This window comes from Schistocerca serialis, chromosome 5, assembly GCF_023864345.2.
Source record: "Schistocerca serialis cubense isolate TAMUIC-IGC-003099 chromosome 5, iqSchSeri2.2, whole genome shotgun sequence".
Classification (NCBI taxonomy): Eukaryota; Metazoa; Arthropoda; class Insecta; order Orthoptera; family Acrididae; genus Schistocerca; species Schistocerca serialis.
In genome coordinates, this window is record NC_064642.1 from 818,560,104 (window position 1) to 818,582,051 (window position 21,948).

Sequence of the window (21,948 nt, forward strand, 5' to 3'; positions counted from 1 at the left end):
TAGATACAGCCTACAGGAAAATTAAAGAGACCTTTGGAGAAAAGAGAGCCACTTGTATGAATATCAAGAGCTCAGATGGAAACCCAGTTCTAAGGAAAAAGGGGAAAGCAGAAAGGTGGAAGGAGTATATAGAGGGTCTATTCAAGGGCGATGTACTTGAGGACAATACTTTGGAAATGGAAGAGGATGTAGATGAAGATGAAATGGGAGATACGATACTGCGTGAAGAGTTTGACAGAGCACTAAAAGACCTGAGTCGAAACAAGGCCCCGGGAGTAGACAACATTCCATTAGAACTACTGACGGCCTTGGGAGAGCCAGTCCTGACAAAACTCTTCCATCTGGTCAGCAAGATGTACGAGACAGGCAAAATACCCTCAGACTTCAAGACGAATATAATTATTCCAATCCCAAAGAAAGCAGGTGTTGACAGATGTGAAAATTACCGAACTATCAGTTTGATAAGTCACAGCTGCAAAATACTAACACAAATTATTTACAGACGAATGGAAAAACTGGTAGAAGCCGACGTCGGGGAAGATCAGTTTGGATTCTGTAGAAATGTTGGAACACGTGAGGCAATACTGACCTTACGACTTATCTTAGAAGAAAGATTAAGGAAAGGCAAACCTACGTTTATAGCATTTGTAGACTTAGAGAAAGCTTTTGACAATGTTGACTGGAATACTCAGTTTCAAATTCTAAAGGTGGCAGGGGTAAAATACAGGGAGCAAAAGGATATTTACAATTTGTACAGAAACCAGATGTCAGTTATAAGAGTCGAGGGGCATGAAAGGGAAGCAGTGGTTGGGAAGGGAGTGAGACAGGGTTGTAGCCTCTCCCCGATGTTTTTCAATCTGTATATTGACCAAGCAGTAAAGGAAACAAAAGAAAAATTTGGAGTAGGTATTAAAATCCATGGACAAGAAATAAAAACTTTGAGGTTCGCCGATGACATTGTAATTCTGTCAGAGACAGCAAAGGGCTTGGAAGAGCAGTTGAATGGAATGGACAGTGTCTTGAAAGGAGGATATAAGATGAACATCAACAAAAGCAAAACAAGGATAATGGAATGTAGTCGAATTAAGTCGGGTGATGCTGAGGAAATTAGATTAGGCAATGAGACACTTAAAGTAGTAAAGGAGTTTTGCTATTTGGGGAGCAAAATAACTGATGATGGTCGAAGTAGAGAGGATATAAAATGTAGACTGGCAATGGCAAGGAAAGCGTTTCTGAAGAAGAGAAATTTGTTAACATCGAGTATAGATTAAAGTGTCAGGAAGTGGTTTCTGAAAGTATTTGTATGGAGTGTATATCCATGTATGGAAGTGAAACATGGACAATAAATAGTTTGGACAAGAAGAGAATAGGAGCTTTCGAAATTTGGTGCTACAGAAGAATGTTGAAGATTAGGTGGGTAGATCACGTAACTAATGAGGAGGTATTGAAAAGGATTGGGGAGAAGAGAAGTTTGTGGCACAACTTGACTAGAAGAAGGGATCGGTTGGTAGGACATGCACTGAGGCATCAAGGGATCACAAATTTAGCATTGGAGGGCAGCGTGGAGGGTAAAAATCACAGAGGGAGAGCAAGAGATGAATATACTAAGCAGATTCAGAAGGATGTAGGTTGCAGTAGGTACTGGGAGATGAAGGAGCTTGCACAGGATAGATTAGCATGGAGAGCTGCATCATACCAGTCTCAGGACTGAAGACCACAACAACAACATGCATGGATCGATACACCACTGAGGAAGAAAAGGCTAGCCAGTTTATTAGAACAATCATAAACATGGTACAAGGACAGACAACTCACTGTGTTGAGTAGCTGTTGGATGCATAAATAACTGATTGTATGATGAAGATACTGTTTCCCTCTCAGTATAGCCTCTGCAATGTATAAGTGGGCACAGTTGGTCGGAGAGAGGCAAAAAACATTTTTCTGGGGTAACAATAATGATTTCCCTAGATAATTTCCCAAAATACCTCTGTACCTGGTCAACTTCTTGACAAGCTTCCTAAATCCTTCCTGGAAGAAGGCTTGTGGTGTTGTGCACTTTCTCTTTTCGCAATGTCATCACCTAAAGGAAGCAGGAATTCACACATGTGCTCTTTCTCTAGATCAAACAGGTAAAACTCACTTGTAGTCAGGTCTGGATGTGTGAAGGAAGCTCCAGCAGTGCCAACTTGAGATTCTGAATGTACTAGGTTCTTTTCTCATCTGTATGAAAGTGGGAATTTTCCTGAAAGAAAATCGTATTTTTTAAAATCTCTTTACTCTACACCTCTATTTTGAGTTTCAGATCTCACAGTTACTGAAACTATTATGATTTGAGCTTTAGGCCTTTAAAGAATTGGCAGTTGACTGCTCATACTCCAGCATGCTATCCACTTTCTTGAAGATGGTCAGACTTCAAACTTTTTTTTGCTGAAGATGAAGATGGGTGGCTGTTTTCACTCCATGCTGTGCAACTTGCTCTCTGGTTACGTACTCACACCTCAGCAACTGTTGCTATATAACTGAGCAATTCTTCACAATCTCTATGTTAGTGTAGGAATTCTAGTGTTGTTGTTGTTGTGGTCTTCAGTCCTGAGACTGGTTTGATGCAGCCCCCATGCTACTCTATCCTGTGCAAGTTTCTTCATCTCCCAGTACGTACTGCAGCCTACATCCTTCTGAATCTGCTTAGTGTATTCATCTCTTGGTCTCCCTCTACGATTTTTACCCTCCACGCTGCTCTCCAGTACTAAATTGGTGATCCCTTGATGCCTCAGAACATGTCCTACCAACTGATCCCTTCTTCTGGTCAAGTTGTGCTACAAACTCCTCTTCTCCTCAACTCTATTCAATACCTCCTCATTAATTACGTGATCTACCCACCTAATCTTCAGCATTCTTCTGTAGCACCACATTTCAAAAGCTTCTGTTCTCTTCTTGTCTAAACTATTTATCATCCATGTTTCACTTCCGTACATGGCTACACTCCATACAAATACTTTCAGAAACCACTTCCTGACACTTAAATCTATACTCGATGCCAACAAATTTCTCTTCTTCAGAAACACTTTCCTTGCCATTGCCAGTCTACATTTTATATCCTCTCTACTTTGACCATCATCAGTTATTTTGCTTCTCAAATAGCAAAACTCTTTTACTACTTTAAGTGTCTCATTTCCTAATCTAATTCCCTCATCATCACCTGACTTAATTCGATTACATTCCATTATCCTTGTTTTGCTTTTGTTGATGTTCATCTTATACCCTCCTTTCAAGACACTGTCCATTCCAACCAACTGCTCTTCCAAGTCCTTTGCTGTCTCTGACAGAATTACAATGCCATCGGCGAACCTCAATGTTTTTATTTCTTGTCCATGGATTTTAATACCTACTCCAAACTTTTCTTTTGTTTCTTTTGCTGCTTGCTCAATATACAGATTCAATAGCATCGGGGAGAGGCTACAACCCTGTCTCATTCCCTTCCCAACCACTGCTTCCCTTTCATGTCCCTCGACTCTTATAACTGCCATCTGGTTTCTGTACAAATTGTAAATAGCCTTTCGCTCCCTGTAGTTTACCCCTGCCACCTTCAGAATTTGAAAGAGAGTATTACAGTAAACATTGTCAAAAGCTTTCTCTAAGTCTACAAATGCTAGAAACGTAGGTTTGCCTTTCCTTAATCTTTCTTCTAAGATAAGTCGTAGGGTCAGTATTGCCTCACATGTTCCGACATTTCTACAGAATACAAACTGATCCTCCCCGAGGTCAGCTTCTACCAGTTTTTCCATTCATCTGTAAAGAATTCGTGTTAGTATTTCGCAGCTGTGACTTATTAAACTGATAGTTTGGTAATTTTCACATCTGTCAACACCTGCTTTCTTTGGGATTGGAATAATTATATTCTTCTTGAAGTCTGAGGGAATTTTGCCTGTCTCATACATCTTGCTCACAAGATGGTAGAGTTTTGTCAGGACTGGCTCTCCCAAGGCCGTTAGTAGTTCTAATGGAATGTTGTCTACTCCCGGGGCCTTGTTTCAACTTGGGTCTTTCTGTGCTCTGTCAAACTCTTCACGCAGTATGATACCTCCCACTTCATCTTCATCTACCTCCTCTTTAATTTCCATAATATTGTCCTCAAGAACATCGCCCCTGTATAGACTCTCTATATACTCCTTCCACGTTTCTCCTTTCCCTTCTTTGCTTAGAACTGGGTTTCCATCTGAGCTCTTGATATTAATGAGAGTGGTTCTATTTTCTCCAATCGTCTCTTTAATTTTCCTGTAGGCAGTATCTATCTTACCCCTCGTGAGATAAGCCTTTACATCCTTACATTTGTCCTCTAGCCATTCCTGCTTAGCCATTTTGCACTTCCTGTCAATCTCATTTTTGAGACGTTTGTATTCCTTTTTGCATGCTTTACTTACTGCATTTTTGTATTTTCTCCTTTCTTTTATCTCATCATACATTTCATCAATTTCTTCATCATCTGCAGAGCTAGTTGGCATATAAACTTGTACTACTCTAGTAGGTGTGGGCTTCGTGTCTATCTTGGCCACAATGCATTCACTGTGCTGTTTGTAGTATCTTCCTCACACTCCTATTTTTTAATTCATTATTAAACCTACTCCTGCATTACCCCTATTTGATTTAGTATTTATAACCCTGCATTCACCTGACCAAAAGTGTTGTTCCTCCTGCCACTGAACTTCACTAATTCCCACTATATCTAACTTTAACCTATCCATTTCCCTTTTTAAATTTTCTAACCTACCTGCCCGATTAAGGGATCTGACATTCCACGCTCCAATCCGTAGAACACCAGTATTCTTTCTCCTGATAACAACGTCCTCTTGAGTAGTCCCCGCCCGGAGATCCGAATGGGGGACTATTTTACCTCCAGAATATTTCACCCAAGTCATTTAATCATACAGTAAAGCTGCATGCCCTCGGGAAAAATTACAGCTGTAGTTTCCCCTTGGTTTCAGCCATTTGCAGTACCAGCACAGCAAGGCCGTTTTGGTTAGTGTTACAAGGCCAGGTCAGTCAATCATCCAGACTGTTGCCCCTGGAACTACTGAAAAGGCTGGTGCCCCTCTTCAGGAACCACATGTCTGGCCTCTCAACAGATACCCCTCCATTGTGGTTGCACCTATGGTACGGCTATCTGTATTGTTGAGGCACGCAAGCCTCCCCACCAATGCCAAGGTCCATGGTTCATGGGGGGGGGGGGGGGGGGGGGATTTTCATGCATGACTGCAAATTCTGAACTGTGGCTGATGTGCATCTCATGTCAGTGTTGCCATGACAGTGATCATGAATCATCCTCTCAGCTATTTCAGTGCCCCTGTCCACTTTCAAAACAGGTGGTCCACCTAAATGCTTTTATTGCAGATAGATATTTGTAAATTTTATCCACCCATAAACTTTTCATTGGCTAAGAGAGCTACAATCATACTGTAGTTCATTCTGTGAATAGTATCCACAGCTTTAGCCCCTCCAGAGTACACAAAATGAAACACACTCCCCCTCCCTCCCTTATTCTCCCCCCCCCTCCTCCCCACCACAAAAATATCTCTTTCGTGGCACATATGGGCAACAGAGCACTCATGAAAAAATGCTCTACAATAACTACAAGTACAATTATTCACTGAATCAACAAATCTAATACACAAGAATGAGGTTAAGCTATGTCATTGTTGAATCAGTGCTGTCATCCTATGGAGCAGAAAAAAAATTTTCTTTACTTATTGACTTGTTTTCATTTTCCCATTTTTTGCATCCGTCTGGTGTTCAGAATATGTCTGTAACCAAGGAAACCTATATCCATATCTGTAAAAATAAAGAAGAATCTGTGAATCTGTACTGTGTTTAAAGCCCGTGCCAGTCACACAAACATAACCGTGCATTCATTAGTAGAGAAAACATTACATTTACTTTCCTGAAGACCAACTTGGTTTCAGGCAAGGAAGAATGAGGGAGTGGGGTACTGCTGGTGTCCACTTCGATAGCCGACACCCATTACATACCAAGAAGTCCCTTCCGCACAGCCTAGAACACCGGTGGTCATCGCATCTGCTGTGACAAGTAGCCATTGTCGAAATATAGCGAGAGTCTCACTGAAGCTTTCACTGACTGTAATTATACTCCCAGCCTTGTACAGAAACAAATCTCCCGAGCCTTATCTTTCAGGTCTCCCACCACCTCCCAAACTCCCACCATCTGGCCACAGAGGAGCGTTCCCCTCATAACTCAGTACCACCCAGGACTGGAGCAACTGAATTACAATTTCTGCCAGGGTTTTGATTACCAGCCATCATGCCACAGTGGTATTCCGCCGTCCACTGAACCTACATGATATACTTGTCCATCCTTATGCAACCCCTGCTACCGATCACTTACCTCATGGCTCATACCCCTATAACAGACCTAGATGCAAGACCTATTCCATACATCCTCCCACCACCACCCGGTCCAATCCAGACACTAACATCACCTATCCCATCAAAGGCAGGGCTACCTGTGAAACCAGTCACATGGTCTACAAGCTAAGATGCAACCACTGTGCTGCATTCTATGTAGGCATGACAACCAACAAGCTCTCTGTCTGCATGTTCGGTCACCGACAAACTGTGGCCAAAATACGGGTGTACCACCCTGCAGCTGAACACGCTGCCAAACACGATACCCCTCATCTCAATGACTGCTTCACAGCCTGTGCCATATGGATCCTTCCCACCAACACCAGGTTCTCTGAATTGTGCAGGTGGGAAGTTTGCCTACAATATCTCCTATGTTCCCATAACATTCATTAGTCACTGTCCTCACCCATCCAGCCCCTTCCCTGTTCCCATTCCAGCACTACACAGCCGTCATCCCACCACAACACCCAGTCTTTTTATTTCTGTCCTTTTCCGCTATTTCCTCCCTCCGCTCCCCACCTCTCCCCTGCCTACTGTCAAACCTGCAGCACTTCACTGTCTGCCATCCCCACCATACTATCCCTCCCCCTCCCCACCTCAGCCTCGTCCTTATCCACACCCAGTCACCACTCCCATCATGCACTGATGCTGCTGCCCGTAGTGTGGTTTCAGTTGCCTGAGACTGAGTCCAGTTTGTGAGTTGCATTTGCATGAGTGCATGTGTGTGTGCGCATGTGTGTGTATTGTTGTAAAGGGCAATGGCTGAAAGCTTTAATTGTAAAAGTCTTTTTGTTGTGCCTGTCTGCTACTCAGTGTCTCTGCTCTGTGGTGAGTAGCAACTTTCCTTCTCAAAATATTGTAACATTCCATCCTGGATTTTCCATTGTTTAATACATTAAATGTCTGTGTGAATTTCCAGTCGAATGTTATCCTGACTAAATTTTGATTAACTGTTACATGTTACTACAGATTTCATTAGGCTTCACTGATGCTATGGGCAGAGCATCTCTGAAGAAGAGGAATATGAGAGAAGGTGAAGAAAAAAGAAAAAGTGAAGACAGAGAATATAGGAAGCAGAAAAATTAGACTGATGGGATAAAAGTAGGAAAGGGGATTCGAAGTGGGATTGTGGTGATAAATATTCAACATGAGAATGAATGTTTTCCTTACAAATTTTTCAGGTAGACAATCACAGGGGAACATAAATATATGTCTGGAATGGCAAAATACACTGAAGAGCATTATTTTTCACCTGAAAAATGACATTAACTAGACAAACATGTTGAGAATTTTTTGGAAAGACAAAAAATATCTTATTTACAAGTAAATGCAATAACCTAGCAAACAGGAGAGTTATTGAGTTGCCAAAAGGCATGTAAACAAGAGTGAAAACTGCACAGACCTCTATGGCTACAATGTGCTGATGGCTAAATACACTATGCCAGAACTGCAGTTCAACCGGAATTTAGGATTGTCAGATGGAGTAGTTTAGGGTGAAAAGTTGGGGGGCTGACAGTTAGGAGGTTGGCAGCAGGTCCACAGAATAGGATTGTAGGAGGGGAAGGTAGCAGCCTCACAAGATATGAGAGCAACACAGGGACTAGCACCAGTGTGCTCACAATGCTACGAGGGAGGGCATTAGAAGAGGAGACAGAACAGAGGAGACTGCGCAGAAGAGAGAGTGGGTCAGTGGGCAAATGGGTCCTACCCCACCAGAAATTTTGGGATATAATTTTCTTCTGTGTTTTTTTCCATATTATATCAAACAGTTTGAGTATGACATGTCATTGATGTAGTTCAAGTGACACACACCAGAGTTAATCAGGCCCAGTTTCAACTGCTCCATTGCAGAGACATGATGTTACTCTGAGCTGTCAGTAGCCAGGTCATTTGACCAGCATCAGGTGGCCCATACTCCATCCACATCTTCTGCTCATAAAACTGCAGTCACAGTGATATGACCAAGCAGTTTCCCTTTCTTCACTTCGCCTAGCATAGTGTAGGGCCAGCTCGGGTGGGCACCTACTCAGACCAGCTCGTGCATACCCACTTTTCCCCATGCCCCCAGTGAACCCTACTGCCTCTCTTCTCTGCTTGCCCTCCTGCCCGTCTGTACAGTGTTTGGGGACAGGTGACTAGGGCCCGTGGCCGGAGCCATACTGAGGTGATCCTGCACTCCTTGTAGAACAAAAACTTCCTTTCTGCAATTTTTTCTATGCGGATATAAGATATTTTGTCATTTTTAAACTAGGTTTAACAAAAATAAAGCACCATTGAAGAATATTACTTAAATAAGTTACATAGATGAAAAATATTGTACCCAACAGATTAAATGCATCAGTCTAGTAAACAATCTACAAATTGTATAGACTTGCTAAAAGAATTGAAAGTAAAACAATATCTATGTCTTATTTCCAGAATGAGATTTTCACTCTGCAGCGGAGTGTGCGCTGATATGAAACTTCCTGGCAGATTAAAACTGTGTGCCTGACCGAGACTCGAACTCAGGACCTTTGCCTTTCGCGGGCAAGTGCTCTACCAACTGAGCTACCGAAGCACGACTCACGCCCGGTACTCACAGCTTTACTTCTGCCAGTAGCTCAGTTGGTAGAGCACTTGCCCGTGAAAGGCAAAGGTCCCGAGTTCGAGTCTCGGTCGGGCACACAGTTTTAATCTGCCAGGAAGTTTCTATGTCTTATTGTTTGTGGCAGCTAGTGTACATTGATTTTATCATGATGTGTAATAAAGAACAGATTTTATTTGCTCCTATTCAATTACGAACAGTGTCTGAATCATTAATTGGAAATAAAGGATAAAGGTCTGTATTTGTGTGTTGACATCACACTCCTTTCCAAAAATTGTGCTCTTATTATAATTTTACTTTCAGTGTCCTTGTATCGAGCACAGCAAACTAATTGATAATGTCACTGAAGCCAAATTTAGTAGCTGTGTCACATTCCATTGACAAGATAGCTGAATTTGGATACTGAACTCTCACTGAATGCTTTCCTGGCAGGAAATTAAAGTGAGATGAAAGGATGTGTTAAATGTTTTCCCATTTCAATTATTATTCTATGAAATATTTTGAAACAGTCTAGCTTAAACAGTTTCACTCCAGTCCTCAGTTGGCTGAAACCTGCAAAAATAGGAAGCCTTCCGTTAAATAGCATATCATTTGGTACAACATCCAGTGGCCAGCCTTCGAGATCCTACAATAATGTAGCGTAGTAGCAACGAAAACTCCAATCTTGAAATCAGCTAGCTGTGTAGGCAGCAGCTGTATGAATTACATGCACTTTTGACACTTAACTGAAGTGACATATGTTCAATCATGTCCCCCCACCCCTACTGCCGTTCATCGACAGGAAATGTTGCAAACAGCAAACAGACCCATTCTTGGCATTGTTCCATATTCTGAAACAGTCTCATTGAAACTCAAGTCTTTTAAAATTAATAAAGTAGATTATTTGCTAAAAACGCCCTTTAATTTATTAAATATAGAAGAGAAGCTAGAAATCAAGCGGTTAGCTACACAAAAACCAACTACAATATTATACAAACAGAACAAAAAGTAGTTGAGTTCACTAGTTCACTTCTGTACATACTTTATTATTATCTACAGTACTATTTGGATTAGGTCTATTTTTATATGTGTATAATTACCATATTTACCACTTTTCTAGTGATTTTTAAGCAGTAAGACATAAATGAAGGTTATATAACAATCAGTTCAGAGCAGTTCCATTATAAAGTTCATTGACTTTCTTCTGGACCCCATGAACGAAAATGAGCACTGGCTGCCACTCAAATTGGTACAAGATGAATGAGGTTAGGGTTAGGGTCACGGGGTAGAAGTGTAGCGGCTCATATCTAATCTCTGTACATCCATTATCCAACAGGTCATGGGAAGATGTCCATTATTATATGTTTCTGTTGTAGAAATTGGCACTTGTATTTATAGGACTTATTTTATTTTTGGCTGATTTTGGTGTAACATTACACCATCTCCCGGCCCATTTACGATATCAGGTGATTGTGTGGATATTCCATAGTATATCTTGTAGAAGGTACGAAAATTTGAAATCCCCTGTGATTAACTACTTTCCCTCTTATTGTGTGATTGGTGCTGGTAGCCTACATAAACTACACTGGCCGTGGAAATTATCTCTCAAAGTTTACTCCTGTCTTTGTACTTAAGATAAAATGGTGTCAGGAGAGGAAGGGGAGGGGGCAGTTGTATCTTATACACCATCTAAGATACATCTTCAATCATTAGAACATGTGCAGCTAAAATTAATAGGTGTGCTATTATGCATTTTACTGTATACTGTGTTTTTTATGATGTAACAATCATCTGTGACCACTGTATTGGCATGCACAAGTGCACAAGAAAAAATGGTTCAAATGGATCTAAGCACATCTGAGGTCATCAGTCCCCTAGACTTAGAACTACTTAAACCTAACTAACCTAAGGACATCACACACATCTGTGCCCGAGGCAGGATTCAAACCTGTGACCGTAGCAGCAGCGCAGCTCCGGACTGAAGCACCTAGAACCGCTTGGCCACAGTGGCTGGCTTGTGCATCAGATGCTTCTTGATTTTAAATGTTTTATTTATGACAAATGCTTATATTATGTGCTACATTTTATCTACAACACAACTTGGTATGAGGACCAACACATTTTATAACACAAATGTTTGAAAACCTGAAGTTGACAGCAAAGTCTGTCAAAACTGGTTGTTTGTACATAAAATGATGGAAATTCCAGGATGGATTGTCATTATTTGTAAATACAGAAACATTTATGCCATCTTGGCTTTAGAAAGTTTTTACCAAATAAAATGAACCATTCCTTCTAATTTCTGAGCACGAGAAAATTCAAACAAAACAGCTTGCCAGTAGAATGCATATCTAAAAGAAATATAGATGCTAAGACTATGGAAAGTACTGTTCTGATAAGTGTTAAGTCTATCCAAATGTGAAGCAATAAAGAATCTGATAATATGAAATAATTTTATATCAGTTACACCTCAAAAGGCAAAATGCAATTGATATTTCACAGAATCTGGATTCAAAAAGCTTCCAAAAACGTTGTGAAGGTCCATACCTTTATAAAGTGATGCTAAATGTCTCTCTAGGCTCCAAGATCCAAACAAGGAACAGAGTTTCATCAATACCTCCTTAACTGGTGCGTCTATGTCTTTTGAAGAAGCGTATTTCCAAAAGTTTGAAAGCATAAAATGCTGGAAAATAAAGATGATGTATGCAGCATTAAACATTACAAAACAATGTGAATATCATTTTAGTAACACACCACACTGATAAATACCATTACCTGTAAAGTTGAAAAAGTAAAAATGAAGGCTAGCTAGGTTATTTTCCATGTAATTGTTAGACCAGTACTTTTACTCCATATTTGTCTCCTGTTTCTTTCTTATCACCTGGGCCCACATTGCATTTTGACAAAAATTTTAACAATTTTTACCAAAAAAATATTGAATTTCAATTGGTAGAACAAGAACAATGATGAAACGAAAATATTTAAGGCTATTAAGAAAGCACGTGCACCTGGAAAATCGGCATAATGATGAAGAGAATTCAACTGATGAGTGAAAAGATGTCCATAGGAGGGAGAAGAAAGGCTAAACGAAAAGAATTGTTAGCATGAAGTACTGGTAGTATAAATTAACAAATATGTTTTCCAAAGAGCAGTGATAAGAAATGTAGAAAGAATAATGTAGAACTTGTTATAGGACAAAAGCCCAAACAGCTTATGGAAGACAGAGGTATGATTGGTATGTTTTAAGAAGGCAAAAAGAGGTTTTAAAATGACCCACGGATGAAAGAAATCAAACATAAGTAAGCGTTTGCCCCCCCCCCCCCTTAAAACCTCATTTTTGAGGTCATAACTACAGGGTGTCTAGAAAGTAACTAGGTATTTGAAATGACTGTAGAAGTTTTGATACCAATAGAACCACAGTGGAAATATTGTGTCCATAAAGGTCAGTGAATAAGGTTTGGATTTCTGCAGTCACCTTCCATGCATACATCAGCAGACTCTGAGGTTATATTGCCACCAACACAGCTGTAAACACCTGGCTACCAGGTTAGACTTGCACTCCATACTCGACATTTGATCCATCTCCCTTGCTCCATGCCTTTCCTGTTTCTTCCTCTGGATGCATGCTTGTTTTTACATTTTCTGCCGTACAGACAGTGCCAAGAGAGAGGACCTTCACACAGAAAAATCGCCTGACTGTTCTACAGTAAGCACAGATTGCTGCATGTTATGAAGTGTGGAATTCTATTGTTCTGGTGCAGGTATGGTGGTGTACTGTGAATGCTACAATTTGTCCAGAGACAGTAATGTAGAGTTAATGACCACAGGCTCAATAAAAGATTCAAGAAAAAGTGGTTGTCCATCCGCATCTCAATGTGATGACAAACTGGTGACTGTGCAGGAAATGTTTGTATGCAGCCCTTAAAAATTGACGCACTACGGAGCACTTGAAAGTGGACTCACAAGGTACAAGATATGTCAGATCTTGCGTAAAGAACTGAATTATTGATCGTGGAAATCTCATCAAGTGCAACAGCTGGTGCAAGAAGACTGAGGATTGTACTCTCAGTATCACGTATGGGGAGGTTGAATTGGCACAAAGACTGGCCTAAATTGTTTCTTAACTTCCTGTTGTGTGATGAGGGCATATTCCATATGGGAGGTTTTATAAATTGACATAGTTGCCATAACTGGGATGACAGGATACCGCTGATATGCTGGAGAGGCCACAGTCTCATCAAGAAGTGACTGTGTGGTGTGGAATGATTGCCACAAATGTTGTCGAGATATTTATCCTACGCAGAATGCTACCTGCAAATGCTTGAAAATTGTGTTTGGCCCGCAGTATCTGCATTATTTTTGTGCAGTGTGATGCACCACCTCACTTTGCAAATATCATGTTTGCATGGATGGTTGAGAAGTTTCCAGGTCATCAGCTGGGAAGATGCAGATCCCATGTAAGAAGTCCAGACCTGACACCACATGACTTCTTCTTATTGAGTAAAATGTGAGGCATATCAGATGAAATCTGACATACAGGAAGAGTGGATTCAGCACATTATCAGGAATATCCCACAGACTTCCTCCAGTGGGATGCAGATTCTGTACCAGGCCTTTTGAGATGATGGGTCAACATCACAGTCCTTGAATGGCATTATCTCAGGTCTCACATCTCATGTGCTATCTCGTGTGGAAAAATTACATGCAGTCACTGATGAGTACCTGAAGGTGGCATTTTTTGACCTATTTCAGTCACACATTTCCTACCGAATACTGTTATCAGCCTCAAGATACTGACATAGTAAAGACATACATCTACACAGCATTGCTTTGTGTCAAAACCAACTCGATTGAGTTCCATGCCAGAGAGAATATACGCCATTACAATACTAAAGGGAAATCGGACTTCAAACTCTAACAAAATAACATGCATTATGACTGGTTACTAAAGTACCCATTTTGCAAGGTAACAGAACTATTCAAAATAGACATTATCAATATTAGTTTCAAGTAATCATCTTTTGGTGTTACAGTTCTTCTTGTTACGTCCATGCGTGCTACGAAATGGGAAGAGGAATTCTGCCTTATGCAAGACACCTTTTTTCTGTTTTCTTTCACCCAGACATGTTTCAGAACATTTTGTGTTATCTTCAGTGGGTTATTTTTTTATTTTCTAATTTACATGATACTATTGATACTCACTGAAGATAGCACAAAATGTGCTGAAACATGTCTGAGTGAAACAAAATAGAAAAAAGGTTTTTTGCATAAGGCAGAATTCCTCTTCCCATTAGTTTCAAGAACAATAAATAATGGTGTTGAATCCATAGTAAGATCAAAAGACAAGATGCAGCATAATCCAGAAATGGAAACAAACCACTTAAGACTGACAATGAAAACACTATGTTGCCAGGACTTACACTGATGTGCCATAGCATTATGACCGTTGGCCACAGAAGACTGCACGCACGCTTGTGGCACTGTGGGCATATGGCACAGTAAGGAAAATATATAAATGGAGCACAAACAAATGAGGAATCATTCTAGCTACGATAAGGGCCACAAGGCAGAAATACACTGACATAAGCAGCTTTGACAAATAGTCAGAATGCTTCTGCGCATCAGTAATTATTCTAATCCTATCCTCATGCTCCCAATGTGAGTGATATTTAGGGGATTGTAATATATCCCTAGAGTCATCATATAAAGCTGGTTCTTGATGCTTTGTTAATAGACTTTCTCATTTTCATTTTGTGAAGTGCAGTTTTACATTTACATTTCTGAACATTGAGAGCAAGTTACCAATCTTTGCACCACTTTGAAATCTTATCAAGATCTGACTGCATATTTTTGCTGCCTCTTTGATATAGTACTTCATTATAGATAAATGGATCATCTGCAAAAAGTCTGATGTTGCTATTAATATTGTCTGCAAGCCCATTAATATGCAAAATGAACAGACAGGATGCCAACACATTTCCCAGGGGGCACACTCGAAGTTACTTCTACATTTGACAGTACTCCAGCCAAGATAACATGCTGCATCTTCCCTACCAAAACGTCCTCAATCCAGTCACAAATTTCTACATCTACATCTACATATATACTCTGCAAGCCACCAAGTGGTGTGTGGCGGAGGGCACAATTTGCGCCAAAGTTATATTTCCCTCTCTCTGTTCCACTCGCGGATTGCGTGAGGGAAAAACAACTGTCGGAACGCCTCAGTACGAGCTCTTATTTCCCTTATCTTTGAAAGGTGATCGCTGCACGATTTGAAAGTTGGCAGTAATAATATATGCTCTACATCCTCGGTGAAGATCGGATTTCGGAATTTAGTGAGCAGCCCCTTCTGTTTAGTGCGCCACGTATCTGCAAGAGTGTCCCACTTCAAACTTTCTATGAGATTTGTAACACTCTTGCGATGGCTAAATGTACCAGTCACGAATCTTGCCGCTCTTCTTTGGACCTTCTCAATCTCTTGAATCAGACCCAACTGGTAAGGGTCTCACACAGACAAACGATACTCCAAGCCTGGACGAACTAACGTATTGTAAGCCATTTCCTTTGTTGAAGGACTGCATCGCTTCTGAATTCTACCAATAAACCGTGTTCTAGAGTTCAGCTTACCTGTTACTTGTGTAATCTGAACATTCCATTTCACTTGATACCCCATATTATCAAATTTTTGACAATAAGCATAGATGTGGTATTGAAGCAAATGCTTTTCGGAAATCAAGAAATGCAGCATCTACCTGATTACCTTGATCCAAAGCTTTCAGTATGTCATGTGAGAAAAGTGTGATTTGGCTTTTACATTATCAGTGTTTTCAAAATTCCTGTTAGTTGGCATTGACTATGTCATTATGTTCAATATACCTCATTATGTTTGAGTTCAGAATATTCACCAAGAGTCTACAACAAATTGATGTCAAGCATATTGGATGGTATTTTTGTGGATCACTTCTATTATCCTACTTGTAGACGTACATGACCCATCTGTGCTTTTTTCCAAGAAATAGGCACGGTGTTTTTGTTTGAGTGATATACGATGGATTATAGTCAGCAATTTAGAATCTGATACATAATTCCACCAGGCCCTGAAGCATTGTTCAGTCTTAACAATTTCAGCTGTTTCTGAACACCACTGACACTAATAATGATTTCACTCATCTTTTCAGTGGTAAGAGCATTATATTTGGGGCATTTCTCATAAAGAATGCACCTAGAACTTCAAATCACCACACAAATCTTGTACATGCGCTCTCACACAAAGGGAAATTCTGAAGTCGGCTTTCATACATAAATAAACATGTATTGCACATATTTTTCAGTTAGCTGTTTGTATGGAGACTTCTACACTGGATTCAAAGAAGAATGCCACAGCTTGAGTTTATCTTTGCTGAAAATCCCTACAATCTATAGCATCAACAAAGCACATCCTCTGCCTGTTGCAGCTAAGAATTTCGAACTTGGGGTCTCATAGCAGACAGCTCCTACATGTTCCTGTATTATCCCAGCAACATCACCAGTTAAGATTGCAGGGGGCACAGGGTCATCTAGATTGGACACGGATCAATGGAAATGTATTGCCTAGTCAAATGAATAAAATTTTTTGCTACTCCACATTGATGTTCACATCTGGATGTGGCACCATATAGGAGAATGGCTGCTCGAAACATGCAGTATGCCACTGATTTTCTGGTCTGTGGGGGCAGTATTATACTATAGAGACATTTAGCTGGGGTTCTGTGGAAGCAGTGATAGTAACCAAAGTGAACATGACAATTGAGGACTATGTGGACATTGCTGTGAATGCTTAATGTCTTCCCTGACAGTGGTGCCATCTTCCAACAGGATAACTGTCTGTGTCACGAGGCCAGAATTGTGCTACAGTGATTTGATGAGCACGATAGTGGAGTCACACTGACAGATCCCAAATTCACTCAGTCTGAAATCGATGAAACACACCTGTGATACATTAGGGTGCCAGTTCTGCACCTAAAATCACTGGCCCGCAATTTGCAGGAATTTCATCATCAGTGCTCAGAACTCTGGTATCGCGTACTGCAAGACACCTATCACAGACATGTCAAATTCATGCGACATAGAGTCACTTCTGTATTGGTTTCCAGAGGTGGACCAACTTGCCATTAAGCAGTACCATAACATTTTGACTCATTGATGATTAATGATAAAATTCCACAAAAAACTGAAAACTGCCTCAGAAAATGTAATATCAGAATCACCTTTCAAACCACTAATTAATAGTGTGGCTAAACCATAACACTGGTCATAAATGCAATAAATTTTTGGATTTGGGTGTGTACAAAATTAATTAAGAATTGTGACAAGTAGCTGCTACATAGGACAAACAAATATGCATTTGGCACCAGATATAGGGAGCACACTTATCCACAGAACAGGATGGCTTTTGGTGAACATGTTGCACAAAAAGCACTCGGTTACAAATATTGTATAAAACATGGAAATTTTACACATTGCATCTTAATGTATTATGGGGATGTTCAACAATAAGAGGAAACAACCTGACATATTCTTAATCAACACAGGGAGTTTAATCCAAACTTTCTATTTTGACATCTGTGAAAGGTTGATTTTCAGATGAAGTTTGTGGTGCAGATGATCACGGTCTGCGGTACATGGAGAGGAAAAATGTCAGCTTCATCCAACTTGCCTGTCGGTTTGATTTGGCAGACACGGCCACAAACTTCCTCGCAGCTCATCTGAGCTGCAAATACTGACTGTTATCTATCTCAATGAGACAATAGTTGTGTTTGCAGCTGACAAAATCCACTTTGCCATTTATCCAATCAAATTCATATAGGCACCTTATCAAGAAAGAAGAAAGCCTGAAAATAAAAGGTCATGCTATCACCACATCAAACACCTGCCTCTCCCTGTGACCCAGTTTGAATGCAAACCAAAAATGAGGAAAGGCAACCATTCAGCTGCAAAGGACTGAAAGAAGGCACACTAAGGCTGTGATTATAGTAGAGAGGCACTGAACGACCAGAGCAAGGGAGCACTGTTGAAATGAACCACTGCAGCTCAATTTGTGTGACTGTAGTGGCACTGCAAGCAGAGCAACACAGAGTAAGTGGCACAGAATGGCTCCGAAGGAATCAAACGTGCTCATTGCTTAGACAACGATCAGAGCATTCGGGTGGCTCTGTGTCCAGGCAACACTGGCAGAATTTGGCTGTTGCTGTGGGTAGCAGAGTCAATACTGTTGCTGGCGCTTATGCTCGTTTTGCTGTACTGTTGAGAAAATACCATCAGCAGATACCATTATAGCAGCTGTTTTTACTCAGTGTGCTTTATGGGACCAGCAATAAAAGAGTCATCACTACTGATTCATTTTGGACAAGTTACTTGATGCAGTGGCAGCAAAATTACAGATTCTGAGTACAGAACACATTTCATTAATATCTTATTTCTTACACTGTCTTAAAATTAGAGGCAATGCCAAAACTGAAGTGGCGCAACTGACAAACTCATCATACTCATGTTTTATTATGTGAGAAAAAGTTTGCAAAACTGTTTCTCACTTGCACAGTTCCATTTTAAGCTCTGTTTAAGTTTCATCCTGTACGATAAGAGCCCTGCCTAGGATGCTTGATTTGTACAGAGTGTCGCTCGTCAACACTCGAGGATCTTTCTAGGTCGATAGCAGTGTTGTGCAAAGAACGTGTACATTTCATAGTATTGTCACCAATTTGTGGTGAAATTTTTATTGGCTTCCAAAATACGCTCCACATAGCACCCATTATTCCTAAAAGCACATTCGATTAATCATTGTGGAAATATCCTTTCCCTGGCTATAAAACCAATAAACTGTAAGACCTGATAAAATGCCTCAACAATGGATATGCCTGATCTCCAGTGAATAAGAAAGGCAATACAAATGATGACTTTGGTGGTGGGCAGTGTGATGGTATGTTAAGCTCCCCTTCTTGCATCAAGTGAAATACACTAGAAGGATGAACTCTACTGCCATTGGTTTGCTTCCCAAATTCCCTGGCATCAATTAGACTGATTTTCCCATTAGCATCTCCAACTGGTTGTAGAACAAATGAATGAAAATGTTGATAAATATCAAACATTTTACCAGAATTTTCTGGGTATTTTAGACGAGAGTGTTTCATGTCAACATCACCAACTGAATCTTGAAAATTCTGCTTGTTATACAGATCATTTACAGTATTCATAAAATCGTTTTCAGAAGGCAATTTCATATCGTGTGGCTGGAAACAATCCTACGACACTTAGGTAGTTGACTCTACAGTTCTTACAGTGGTTGTAAATCCTATTTTGAATGTCAGAGCCATGTCTCAGAAACTTCCTCCAGCTTTTAGGAACCTGTAACAATTCTTGTTTCACCAGCTCCCAATGATCATTAAAAATTGCATTATTGCATTTAACAAGTCTGTAGTTATTCATATATTCTGCTAAGTAAGGAAGTACATAGTAATTGTATGGCAACATACTCTCCTCTTTGTGTGTAACTTGCCAAAATCTTATTTTGATATCTCAAACCAATTATGAGATACAAGGGTGTTATGACTCTTTCATTCTCACTTTATCATTTGGGTGCTCAAACAGACCTCTATTTTTCATTGCAAACTATTCAACTTCCTTGCAGTTGCTGCTTAATTTTGAAACATCAGAATAAAAGATAATGGCTGTATTTCTTTTTGCTATTATTTGGAAATACTTGCCACTGTCATCAGGAAAAATTAAATTGTCTGAAATACATATATTTCTCTCTTTAAAAAAGAAAAAAAGAACTATTTTCACAGTAACTGTATGGCAACAAAGTCATACACAAACAAACACACACCCTTTTTTGGAGCATGACAATGCAAAGACAGCATAAATTGTTGGTCCTTTAAAATACTCACAATTTCACATAAGACAAATACCAGTACATGCAATAAAGTAGAATGTAGCATGTAGCAGTTTATTCATTTACGATGGCAGAATTCCATAACTCACCGCCGCCAGCTGTTTGGTTCCGGCTGCTGAATATGTGTGTGGGCCAACTTTCATTGTTATAAATCTATTCTTTAGGAACCCAACACAAAATCTCCACCATCCAAGATCCCATCATTTCATCTTATTATGAGCCCTATTAATCTCCATTTTAGTTTTGCGACAGCCACTGTCATCATATCCTCAAATCCTGCTCTCTCTCTATTATTATTTTGTTGTTGTTTTTCTTCCCCTTCTTGTTATGCCCAAGATGCATCTTTTGATTTCACATTAGGCAACCCTCAATCTTTGAGGAATATGAGCATTTAATCCCCATATTTCACTTCTATAAGTTATTACTAGTTGTAAACTTTCCATTTAATGCACATAGCAAAATTACTTCTGAATACAACTTCAATTTCAATGAACTAGAAGCTGTTTTTTATCCTCTTGTTTATCTCTTTAAATGTTAGAGTGGTAATTTTTTATAGTCATATTTTATTTACAAATTCATCAGTTGTGTCTAAAACTTAATCCTCAGTGCAGTATACTGACTGTAGAGTCACAATATTCATAGCATGCAGACACATTCACAATTCACTCATCAGTGTTGTTTTAAATTGTACTGCAGTTCAGTTTTTGTGCAAAATTTGACTGTGGGCATTTATTAAAGTGTGCTGTAATGAGTAGATACAATTTTTGTCTCACAACAATGCTGAGTTCCATTTCCTCGAAACATTTTCTGTCATTAGAACAGACATGCATTCCGTGGAAATGCAGTCTGTGAGGAGTTTATAGAGCACAGTGACTAATATTCTGTGACAATACTGATAACATGATATTACTCAAAAGCATCCAATCACTCTATGATGATCTGCCTGTATGCTTGCAAGAAGTAAAAATTCAATAATAATGGTGTGGGTTCCTGTAGTCATGTCCTAGTTCATGAACCACGGGCAACATATGAGTGGCCAAGTAAGTGGTCCCGACAGTCGGGATACCAGTTACTTTGGAATAAGGCTGGGCATCTCGGACATATTCTGAGTCGTGGTCACCTTTGTGCTCATACGGCAAAGACTATCAAATCCACCGGTTAGTCCCTCAGCCGTTAGGGGTAAAACCCAATGGGACTCGGGGCAAGTAAGGCTAGCAACCTGCTTCCCTGGTACTTTAAATATGATGCTGGCAACAATCAGAGCAAAATGCCTCGGACCTTTGGAGGTGACGGAGTCCCACCTCTAACTGACAAACCAGGGACTCCTAAGATACGACTTGGCAAACAAATGGTAATGAGATGGGGAGCTATTAATATCAATGGGGGCTACTCTGGGAAGAAGGTAGAGCTGGCAGAGGCTGCAAGTAAGATGGGGCTGGACGTTTTAGCTGTTAGTGACATCTGGATAATGGGTGAGAAAGAAGAGGAAGTGGGAGAATACAAGGTCTACCTGTCAGGAGTCAAAGCAGGAATAGCACAATGGGGTGTAGGGCTTTACATCAGGAAAGAAATGGAACCCAGCGTAGTTGCAATAAGGTATGTAAACGAACGACTGATGTGGATAGATTTGACAGTGTCTAGCAAGAAAATCAGGATTGTGTCAGTATATTCGCATTGTGAAGCGACAGATCAAGATAAGATGGATACTTTTTAAAGGCACTCAGTGATGTAGTTGTTAGAGTAAAGGACAAGGACAGTGTTCTGCTCATGGGTGATTTTAACGCCAGTATTGGAAATCGAACAGAAGGGTATGAAAAGGTTATGGGTAAATTTGGAGAGGATATGGAGGCCAACAGGAACGGGAAACAACTCTTGGATTTCTGTGCCAGTATGGGCTTAGTAATCACAAACTCCCTTTTTAAACATAAGAACATTCACCGGTATACTTGGGAAGGCAGGGGAACCAGATCTGTCATTGACTATATAATAACAGATCAGGAATTCAGGAAGGCTGTGAGGGACACACGTGTATTCAGGGGATT

General features: G+C 40.2%; 1 protein-coding gene across 1 annotated transcript in view; it reads right to left on the reverse strand.

Annotated features, from left to right (window-relative positions):
- Positions 1-21,948, reverse strand: part of LOC126481047 (peroxisomal acyl-coenzyme A oxidase 3-like) — a 250,775-nt gene that overhangs the window by 44,695 nt on the left and 184,132 nt on the right. The window contains exon 12 of the mRNA XM_050104529.1: positions 11,527-11,662. Within this exon, the coding sequence (XP_049960486.1) occupies positions 11,527-11,662 (136 nt within the window). The remainder of the gene's footprint in view (positions 1-11,526; positions 11,663-21,948) is intronic.